Here is a 12,015-nt window from a genome sequence, read left to right on the forward strand (position 1 = left end):
CAGCCAGAAAAGAAAGAAAACACAAAGGGAGAAAGAGAGAGAGAAAGGAAAAAGATGAGGATGAGAGGACAAACCACTCAGATTTGGTGTTACCAGTCAGCGGAAGTTTTAAAAAAAACAGATCACCGAGTGAAATCGTACATTTACTCGGAGAGAGCATCCTTTGACATTGCCTTCTAGGTGATCTCTGAGCTCCTCCAGCTTTCGATGGAGCTACATGTAAACATCAGAAAATGAATTGAAAAAGCAACCTCTTGTCACCTTTTTTGTCTTTTGATTTTTGTGTTTGTGGGTTGATTTTTGGGTTGTTTGTTTTTAGTGGTTTTTTTGTTTGTTTGTTTGTTTGTTTTTGGGGTTTTTTTGTTTTTTTTTAATAAATCATACCATAACGCATTTCTCACTGCCTCTGGCAAAAAAATTTCAAAACATCAAAGTGCTTTGAACAACACAGACTTACAAGCTCAGTAAACTTGGAATCTGGAACAAGATACTTCTGCTTGGTTAACATTGCTCTTTTATCAATACAGGAAAAAAACCCTGAAAAATCAATGGACAGATAATTCTAAAGCTATTGAATCTCTGCTACACTGTTTATTTATTTCTTTATTTCTTTGCTTATTTATTGGCAAGGCTGTGTTCTAGAATTTATTTCCAGCAAAAATAACTTTTTCATTTTTGTGTTTGGGAACCTCAATTAGGATTTGCAGTTTTCTATAAGGATATTCATGTAAGATTTTGTGTCTAAGTATCTTTTAGGTCATGAAATTAAATCCTGGGCAAACAGCTCTAGAAATAATAATCATAAATTATGTGCCAGCAAGTACTCATAAAAACGATAGGTGAATCCCACCACCTAAATAAGCTACATCTTCTGCATATGTATTTGCACTATGCATTTAGAATTGTAAGCGATGACCCATTAAAATGCACAGGTCACAGTAATTACATCCACAGTTTTCAAAAACAGCTCTAAAAACTGTGGCTGTCTTGCATTTTCCTCCATGTGAATTCAGTGGTCCTGAACATCTCCCACTGAAACAGTGCCTCATTCATGTACAGCGCTCTTCTCATCTACACTGTAACAGAAACCTCTTCCCCCCAAACAAGGTGAAAAGATAAAGCCTCACAGACAGTGAGGAATGCTATAGATGCCTCTGGCTATAACTTGTATAAATAAATAACAACTGGCTTCTTTTTCTGCACTGAGATCAATTTAAATGGTGGCATCACTGGAAAGAGGTGCATAATTAATCCTTTCCCTCACCTTCTTTATGCTCAGTGAAATAACATTTTCACAAAGAGCAGCTGCAGAGCAGTGTTAAGAGAATGGAGAGGATGGCTTGTCCTGGAACAAAGGCAATACACTCACATACAAAACCAAACCAAAAGATTAAAAACCAAGAAGGCAGGAAAGGCAAGGAGAATACAGAAGAAAACCGAAATAAATGGTGCTTGAGAAAGTGCTAAAAGGAAATAATGTGGAAAAAAGTGAAAAATTGGATGGCTGAAAGAGGCAACTGTTGAGATGGAACCCGAACAGAATGGCTTGGACTGCATATGATCAGCATCTTGGTATAGATTACGTCCTGTGTTTTGAAGCATTTATTAGGGTGCAACACTATGCGTGGTGGGTACTGATTTAGATATCTGCCTGTTAAGTGCTCTAAATATTTGAGTATCTTTGTACAAACATAAAAAAGGCAGAAGGGACTAATTATTAGCAAAACAGTGGCTCCATTCTTGTTAGCCTTACATGAACCTCTCTCATTTCCTCTATTTAGTTGGATTTGTTCTGATTTAAAGACTAGACATACATGAAATATTCAACTCTCTTGTAACGGCCCTTTGCAGAATTAAACACAGAAAGTGTGAGCACTATAAAAATTTAACTATGTTTCAAGATGGGAAGCAGTAGTCTGAAGATGAGTAAGTCACTTCTCCATGTAACAGGCAGTTAACAAACAACACAGATCAGAGAAGTGGTTTAATCATGATCACCAAATTATAGGCATTTCAAGAAAGTTGTTACTATCTCTTATTTGTGGTGACATTCAAAGCTAACTAATTGGCAGCTTGCCTTCAGTAGTTTGTTCTATGTGTAGCACAGAAACAAACAAAATGTGACCCAACAGCAATAAGAATACTGAAATAAAAATGATGGGATGGTGAGAAATGGAAAAGCCCCTTCCCTCCCTCCCCTCACCTCCCCCTTCAAAAGGAAAAGTGTAGGCTATAGAAGAAAACTTGCAAAATAAATGTTAGAAACATATTTACTTTGAGGGATCCAACTCTACTAGCAACTCCTTTGCTTTCATCCGGCCGTCTAATTTGCTACAATGGGGGAAGATGGGTAAAAAAGACAGAAGAATAAAGAAAAAGTGAACTTAAAAAAATTTCCACACAATCAGTTAGCAGTACATGCAAGACATCAATTTGACTCTCTGAGACACCTCTAGAGGACAAAGACACAGACTCTAATTTCTGGAATAAATGATGCTTTACCATGGCATTTAAAACTTGCTTTGTTGACCATTTGTATTTCAGTATATTACCAATCTGGCACATATGTTGCATGCTGAATTCACTAACATTTCTGAAAGAATACATGTTACTTATCTGGTTTGGATATGAAGAGTAATGATGTCCTAAAACACTAACTGAAGAAAAAAACACCCTATACCTTCTACAAATCGTATGATCATAGAATTCTATGACTGGGAGTATCAGGCCTGGCAAGTATCATGATTGATACCTGACAGAATGCAATACAGATTCCTATTGACCCAGGCCTAGAGATTTTTAGCCACTGCTATCAAGATTCCCAGTTAAAAATTATGCTGCCCAACCAGAAAATTTTAATGCCAGACCAACATTAGATTTTTATTTTAAATATACCACATTATAACCTCGCTCCCCACATCTCCTACCTGATTACTTTTCCTTCATTATATATGTTTTTTTCCTAAATGGTGCAGAGGATGGAAACAAATGAGGTAGCTGCTCAAAAGGCTTCATATTGTTGGAAGCATGTAAAATAAATCATTTATTTACAGCAAAAGTTCTTTTCAGATTGCTCAATCCAGTAATTATACCTCTTTTACTGATAAATTAAACTTGTGTCATTTGAAGTAGAGAGGAAGAAGACAATAAAAATGACTTTAGGGATATCCTAGTCTGAGTCAAGACTGAATTGAAAGTTTTTAATATCTGGTGGTTGTTTCATAGCTTACGTAAAACAAAGTCCCACAGAACTGAGGTGAACCCTTTCAAAGCACATTAACTGTCTTTTTTTAAGAAATCTCAGCAAGGAAGCCGAAGACTGAATGAACCACAGAAATTCAACTATGCTTTATGCTCTCTGGAGCACATTTGCAAAAGCACAAGTTAGATTGCCCTGTTTCTTTATACCTGACCCATGCAAAAGGGAGAAATTCATATTCAAAACACAGTCAACTGAATGCTTTTTTACTTGCACTCGATTCTCAAGAAAGTAATGCAACTAAGTAATATATTAACAATTGAAATATTTAGTTCTGATAGAATGTCCCCTAGCAAAATACACTAGAACCATTTATGTAAATTGTTGCTTTCCTTCCCTCATCTTATGGCATTAAAATAGCATTTGTTCTGAACTCTCAAGTGAAACACCCACATTACTCTTTTCATGGGGCTCCAAGCAAATCTCCAAGCAATTCTAGTACGCCAACCAACAAAAAACTGTATTTCTTAAATATAGTATGTCTCCTTTAGAGGACAGATTAAATTAAAATATATGCAGCTGCAACCTAGTTGCTATATTTTTCCTATTTTTTTTTAAAAAAAGATAGAAGCCTCAAGAGGGAAAAAATGACCCTTATTTGAAAAGAAAACAACAGGAGTTAGAGCAAAGATACTTGGAACAATATCTTGGTTGAGATATTACCAGTTCCAGACAGTAAGACATAATCGAGTAGAACCCCAATTCATGTTATCAATTTGAAACTTTAAAAAAAAAAACACATTTATTTTTGTTTTGAAAAATAAGAAAAAATAAATGCTGATAATCTCACATAAGGACATGGAACTAGGACATTAAGAAAAATGCTACATACCACAGCAACCTGGGAAAAAGTTGTGACAGCAATATGCATTGCCCTTCAGTTTTTCTTCTATTACTTACCAATGTGGGTATTGTGGCTGCTCAAGTTGTGCTGAAGGTTTAAGATTCAGTCATAAATGAGATCGGAGATATTACAGGTGTATATAACTGACATTATTTACTCTTTCTTTCTTCAAAATACATAAAGGAATACATACGCAATTTGTACGTTGTGAGCAGTGAAATTATAAAAGCTCACAAGGTAGCCTAAGGTCAACTCTTGTTTTACATCCATGGCACAGTCAATATACATGATAACATGTTTTCCACAGGAGCCTTGCAGAATGCAGCCTGGATGCTTCTCAAGGAATGAAAGAGAGTGATGTAAGTACTGCACAAGTTATACTACATCTGTTCTGGGAATTAAATAGGGTATTGCCAAGAAAGCAAGGGACAGTAGGAATTACACACTCCCCCACCCCCCACCCCCCCCGTTTTTTTTTTTAAATTTTCATGGCAAATGCCACAGAAAGGAATTCAGGTATATCCTTATCTCTCTCTGGTCAACTCCTGTATGATGTTCTAGAAGCTGACTGATAAACTAGTATTTCAGGAAACACTTCTTGTTTTTCAGAAACTCAGCTAGACACAAGAACCCCATCATAGATGAACACGTGTAGCTAGAAAAGATCAGAATGAAAGATGTGCACATACATGTTCTAAATGTATGCTGAAGTATGTACACTTCTGTATACTTCTGTCCCCATCAGTCACTTGTATGATCTAGAAATGAATCCTTTGATTTTTCTATTACTTATTTGTAAAATTAAAACAATACTGCTAAGCAAAATATAGCACTAATAAAAAGAACCTCAACAATGAGACTGAAAACAAATCTTTCTGCCTCAGGTTTTATGGTTTGTTGTTTGGGTTTTTTTTATTACCACAAAACAAGCAAAATGAGTGGATTAAGAGATGAGGCAGGAACAACACTAAGTACTTATTGGCAAAATGTTACCTGAAAGACATGAGGGTTTTGAACATTCTGAAGGAGGAAAATGAAGATACTCAATGTAATGAAGGAAGAAAGGTGTTGTGTAGGGAACATTCCAGGAAACTGACAGGGTATAATGCACTGACAGTTAAGATAAATGCATTATATTTACATCCCTTTCTTATTCACAAAGGAATAATAGCAGGAGCTGGTAACTGAAGATTAGTCACAGGTGTCCCTATCCTGATATCTGAAGAAAAAGGTGGAGTTATGGGAGTACAATGAGATAGGAAGCCAGTGGAAGAAAACTTAGGAAGCAGGAAAATCAGAACCAAAGAGTGAGCAAAGTGGAGTGCTCAAATACACTTAATGAACTTGTTAGATGAGTGAAAGACTTTGGTACCAAAGAACAGACGCAACTGTTTTCTAAGCAGAAGTCTCACATATGATTTCATAAATATACCTCTGCCTTCTAATACAGCTCCTAAAAAATGTCCCTGTTTCTCCCTGGTTTTACTTCAGAAAAAAGAATTTAAAAGACCTAACATTAAGTATATATACTCATCATGAAGAAAGAACAGCTCTGAACAACAGGCTAATCTGAGATTCTGGCTTTAGTTGAATTTGTTTAAAGCAAGATTTCCACAACCGGAGAAATAGCCTCAAATACTTAAGACTATCTGTCTTAAGACTCCTTCCCCTTTCAGATAATATACCTTGTCCTTGATACTCTAAAGTTTCCCTGCTTACTGCTTCTGATAAAGAAACTGGAGTTTTGCAGGACCTAAAGCCTTCAGAAATGAGTTTGCATATCCACAGTCATCAAAAGCCAAACTCCTGTCAGATTTTTTCCAAAATGCTGGCTAATACATACATGGCTCATAATGACAAAGCCTTTTTGATATGATTGCATTACTTCTTTCTGAAACTGAGCAAGTGCAACACTAGCAATGGAAACTCTTTACAGCAGTAGTTTAAAAAGATGTTTCCTTATTCAAGGGCCTGGGCATGCGATGCTGGAATCATGTTAATCAAAAGCAAGAGATTATACTACACAGCATCCAAATCAAGTTCAGTTTATTTGCTGTACACATATGAAAAAACATACTGTTCTACCACTTGACCACTACCTGAGAGATCAATGATAAACGATGATTGAAGAAAACTATTAATATTATTTGTGGAACATTACACCAGTGGGTCTGCAAATAAACATTTTTGCATCTGCCATATGTGTTATCCCATATATCCCTGACAACTGCATTGACAAACATTTTCTCTTTTCTTACACAAAAATAGTCCCTGTCAGCTTCTAGGTACGGCTTCTTGACATTGCACCTAACCAAAAGTTCCCTTGTCCTCGTAACTTAGGATGTCTTAGGGGATGTGCAGTTAAATGGTGTGAATATCCTCTACTGAATCCTAAGTCATGAAACTTGCTCGCATCGTGTTTGTCAATGTGACTACACATATTGTTAATAAATATTTATGAAGTTGTCCTTTTTAAAGCAGGATTTTGGCTGCGAAACAGTGACATTCACAACTTTGTACATGGTATGAGAAAAGACGACACCTGCCCCCTTGTTTTTCTTGTTTTAACTGCCATTACTTCCTTCCAGTTACCATCTAATCTCAAATTGCAGGGCATCATAGTAAAAAAGGAATGATCAGTTTTGGAAACCTAGAGCAAAACTGTGCATGTGATGCAATTTGATTCATACTTTGGTTTGCTTCCTTCAGAATTGCACAATACACTCCAAATCTGCGTTCCTGCCTGCCCGCCCCCCCTGCCCTTGCCCCCCCATTCCAAGGGCCACTCAACTGACCAAGGCAAAATATGGAAGAACAACAATGGGATAAATCTCTCTGCAGTCTGTTGTATCTTAAAGAGATGTTCTATGATTCAGTGAAAAGGTTTGTGGGTGTAGAAAAACAACATTAAAATGATCTTAAAGGTAAATGCATCCAGAAGACACACAAAATTAAAGAAGAGAAACTAAATATGAACTATAATGTATTCAAAGAGCCCCCCAGGAAGGGGCTTAGAAAAATACAGTATATTAAGTACAGGGATATTTAGAAGTCATCAGCAATTTGTTATCAGAAGCTTGCAGATTCCTCAAGTTGATATAGTGCATTCCACTATGGAAGAAGGAGGTCCAATTGATGAAGAGAAACCATAAAAACTATACTATGCATATTATTACACCGTACTGTTCCAGAAAAATGTTCTTGAATTCTTTCACACAAATTCTCACATATTTCACATTAACAACAAAAAGTGTCTCAAAAGTATAACCCAACTGGCCATGATTTTACATCAGCTGGCCAGGAACAAAAAACATTATGTATTGGCCAGATCACATAAGGGAAATGAATCCAAAGGAGATTAGATCATACGAAGATGGAAAATGCTTTTTCTGACCCTTAGCAATGTTTGTCAAAGTTCACAGTATAAAACAAACTGGAGATAAGTGAAAGACAGTGATGTCCAGAAAAAAAGGGATAAACTAAATATTCCATGGCTGGCAAGAAGTCATTTTAATTAGTGAATTAATTACATGCTGCTTGTCAACAAATTTGATGTTGGGGACTATGACTGCCAACATCCAAATATGTAATAAAATACAATATGGGTGGGGTTTTTTCCAACCTTTGCTTGCCTGATCAACAGTGGAAAATTCTGATACAGAAATCTGATCTCCAACTACAATGCTCTTCTCTAATAAGAACAATGTTCTACATCAAGTGAGAAGTTTCTATTGCTAACAAAGAGCTTAATATATTTTTAATATTGCAGCAAATCAATTTCTTTTAAGTTAAAAAATGCATTATGTATAACTTCTAAATTCATGCATGAAAAATAGACCTGCACTTGACAGTATTTTTACTTCTCCAGTTTTAGGCCAGACAAACACCAATTAGATGGGGCTTCCTAAATAAATGGGGAGTATTTTCAAACAAAGGGAATACAAGCTTCTGAACAAAGACATATATCCTCAACCAATAAACATATTCACACCTATGCATCATACTGCAGTAAGGCATAAATGTTTTATTAGGGTTGCTGCACTTCTTGAAAATGGTAAAACTATAAAAGCATGATGTACATGAATGCTAATGAATGCCAATAAAACATAATTATCATATCATCATAAATTTTGTTCACACTACCCACATATTTTTCTTTTTAAGTTTTACATTAATTTTTTAAAAAGGGCACTACTACTCACACTGTCATTCCATGTGCAGATGAGGGAATAAACACAGTGCAAGTGGACCAATCAGCAGCAAAAAGTAATGATATTTTCCTGCAGTTTTGTAGTTTAGTACATTAATATCATCACTAGATCAATGATCTGTTAACACACATAATGGCAAAGATAATGTAACCATGTCCTTATACAGGAGATTTTGTGTTACACTGGTTATTTTACACAACATGTGGCAGCCTTGTTCTTTAAAAATATCTATTGACTTCAGTGAAATTTAATGGTCAGAAATCAAATCTAAAAGTTGGTAGGTAAAATGCACAGCCAGGGCAAAACACACTACAATAAATAGAAACATTACCTATTATACTACTATTCTTAGTGATTTAATGTCCTAAATCTCATTCGAACTGGAGCTCTGGGCATATGAGAGTTGGGTCCTTACTTTCACTATGCAGTTAACAAAATACACAGGCTTTATGTTGCCCAAGACATGAAGAGACTATAAATGATGAGTAACAAAACCGAATGGCTACTCTTGGCAGAGGCATGCCCAGCCCAATGGGAATGGTATGGAAATTGCACAAAGGGCTCCCGCTGGTTGTAAAGAATGCTGGCAAACAGAAGGTGCAATTAGCCTGCACAAAGCGGTGTGCTGTTGAGACCAGACTGCACCAAGAAAGCTGATTAAGTTCAAATATTGTGAGCTTCATTTTATTATATAGGGAATACACATGCACAAACATAATGGGACCAAGTTTTACAGTAGGGTTTCCAGACCTGGCTTCTGCCAGAGCTTTCAGTCACGCAACTCTCTCGTCACGTATCTGTTCCCCAAACCCTTGTACCCAGTCAAGGCTACCTCTCTCCCAGTTCTTCCTGACCTTTTCTCATAAAGCTATTGCTACCTCCGTCTCCAAGCTACTTCCTACCCTTCTCCAAACCACTCTAAGCCCTGCAGCCTCATCACTCAAGAGCCACAAATACAGCTTTGTTCTATACTCTTTTCGCTCTACCACTCAACCTTTACAGGTAAGTTCTCAATTCAATACTTTCAGTCCTCTCATTTCAGCCCTGCTTTGAATGTTTTTTCACTGGCTGCTGGCACATTTTGCCCGGTCCCCCTCCCCCCACCCCCCCCATGCCAGCAGCCTCATTGATTCCAACATCTGTCACATATACCAGAAATCTGTCTTGGCAAATAGTGAACAAGTTCATATTTAAGGAAAAAATAAAAATGTGGTAAGTACTAGATAGTGAAGTTTTGAATTCTTTGCACATACCTTTCCCAAACTGATGATTCACTTCTGAATGTGCTGCTCTTTTACCTTGTTGCCCTAAGCTGAACTGAAGTTCTAAAAGCTGCAGCACCTATAGGGCTGTTCATAGTTCAGTGGCAGACAGGGTCCTTTAAACATTTTTAGACACTAAGCCAGCTCCTATCAAAGATACCTTGGTGGTCACGGTGAAAGCTGTTGCATCAATGAAGTCACTTAGAAGTGACCCGATGGTGGGACAGGTAGGTTATAACGCAAACCAGCTAAGGCATTTGCTCTCTTCGACCACTTTCAGCAGCAAAATTAAAGGAGAGTTGTTTGCACTGGGGCTTAGTATAACAAGAAAAATCCCATCTTTCTGAAAACAGATGGGCCAGCGGGACTTTAAAGGGAAGAGTAAATCTCTTTGAGGACAAGTGCGTTTAAGGTCTGTTCTCAAATTTCTGTAATATCCTGTACTTTATCCTTTTGACTAGGCAAGGCTGTTTTTGGAAAACCTGTGCAACACTTCTTGTCACATGTATTTCCTCACAGCTACCCATACTGAAGAGTTCAGCCGCAAAAAAGAAGCGGAAGGGTTGGTAAGGACACTGGGAAATGGTGTATCTATTAAAGCTATAGGAAACACATAATTAAAGCAGTGAGACAATAACCTCAGAAGATTAAGATAAGGTGGAAAGATCTGGGATTCAATTTACTTTGCAGAAGCTTAAAACAATATGACCTTTTAGGTGGAAAGATACTAACAGTAACCTGGGAAGTGACCAAGGTCAACCTTTGTTCACACTGACGGTGCTGTTGAATGAAACTATTGTCCAAGGAGGCTGCCTGGGAACTTCATAAAGCAAAGGAAGTGTTGCAATGAACCACCATGCCAACGCATAGAACTCTTTGCTCAAAGGCATTCCTCACATTTTGAAAAAATATTTTTATAAGAAAAAAACCCAGTCTTAATAGAGAAACTGTAATGAATAGTGCAAATTTGAAGGACAGATTGCCAACAGCTGGTTTGAAATCTTGCCAAATTTGTTACTGTTTCTTATGGGATGATTTTCATAGATCTACTTTAAGGCATTCAAGTGGAAGGCCCAGTTTCCAAAACAGTCATTGGAGAGAAATAAGCTCCAAATTTAAGTGCTTCGAATTTCTCACCTTAAGGATCCCTAATTTGTCATAGACTTTTCCCATAAATACACTCCTACAGTCACCACTGTTGCTGGTTTAAATAAACAGCTCTTTACTGAAATATATGCAGGTTTCAGTAAATGTAAACATCAATAAATGCCTACAGAAGTTCTTGTCCAAGAACATGCAATGCTACAGTGAAAGTGATCAGAAACAGATAAATAGCCACATCTTTCCTCTCAAACAAACAGCAAAACTGAAGAAATCACATTCTACCGTATTCATAAATGCCCCTTTTGAAGAGACAATATGTATTTTGCCTTTTAAAATTAGACTAAATTGGTGAGCAAAATAGAGGCAATTAATCTCAGACATTAAGGATAAATTTTGAATGTAATAAATATGGGGATTCTTTTGGATCACTGTCATTACTATTGTAATTCAACAGGTAATCTGTGAATGTACTAATATCTTCATGATCACACAATTCTGAAATCACATTTTAACATGTCATCAGAATTTTGTCATGATTTGTGCTGCTACAGTTTACTAATTTTACAAAAGCAGAAATGTAGAAAAAAATCAAATAGTATTTTCTTATGCAATCTCTTCAAGGAACAAACAACACTAGTTAAACTGATTGCTGATGTTCAAAATGGGACAATTTCCTGGAGCACTTCAGTGCCTTCTCCCTTTTCATAGAAAATTAAAGCAGGGAGAACAACCTATGACCAATATTTTACTAAACAAAAAGTGGCACAACTTTCTCCTTGGAGATCCAGGATACAGAGTTGGATAAGCATTGACCTAAGACTTACATGAGTTACAAAATAAAGGGTTTCTAACATACTTTGTGAGAAAGGAGGCAATTAGACGGGTAAGCAACCAAAGAAGTTGAATTTAACAGAATGAACTGTATTAACAAATTTTAAATGGCTGTTTATGAGAAGGCTGGATAAAAGAACAGCTGTCTCTTAATTCTAAAAACTATTATCTTTTCCAACACCTTTATTTTCTGATTTCCTAGTACTGTGTGTTGATGTTTAGTGATTGCTACAGTTTAATGGGACTACTTAATGGAATGGACTTGGTATGTTAGGGATTACAATAATGTTTTCCAACTTTTCTGGATAAATTGGCTATAGGGCTTACCTCATCTCATTGCTTAATGACTACTTCTCATCTGAGGTACTTTGAACTGTCATTTATTGTGCTTAGAACGATAGAATGGAACCACACCAAAAAAGCAAGTAAAGCAGCAATGACATGGTGTACACATACCCCTCCGGTATGGTTCCACAGTACCTAGGCTCAGCTGTGACAAAAAAA

The 12,015-nt window shown here is 36.7% G+C and overlaps 1 protein-coding gene across 8 annotated transcripts in view; it reads right to left on the bottom strand.

Annotated features, from left to right (window-relative positions):
- GPHN (gephyrin) overlaps positions 1–12,015 on the bottom strand; it is a 296,920-nt gene that overhangs the window by 77,413 nt on the left and 207,492 nt on the right. For 4 of the 8 annotated variants that reach the window (XM_037393801.1, XM_037393797.1, XM_037393803.1 and 1 more), the window contains one exon: positions 2,275–2,331. The exons of the other annotated variants lie outside the window; for them this stretch is intronic. In XM_037393801.1, the coding sequence (XP_037249698.1) occupies positions 2,275–2,331 (57 nt within the window). The remainder of the gene's footprint in view (positions 1–2,274; positions 2,332–12,015) is intronic. 8 annotated transcript variants of the gene reach the window in all.

Source organism: Falco rusticolus, chromosome 7 (assembly GCF_015220075.1).
Source record: "Falco rusticolus isolate bFalRus1 chromosome 7, bFalRus1.pri, whole genome shotgun sequence".
Lineage (NCBI taxonomy): Eukaryota > Metazoa > Chordata > Aves > Falconiformes > Falconidae > Falco > Falco rusticolus.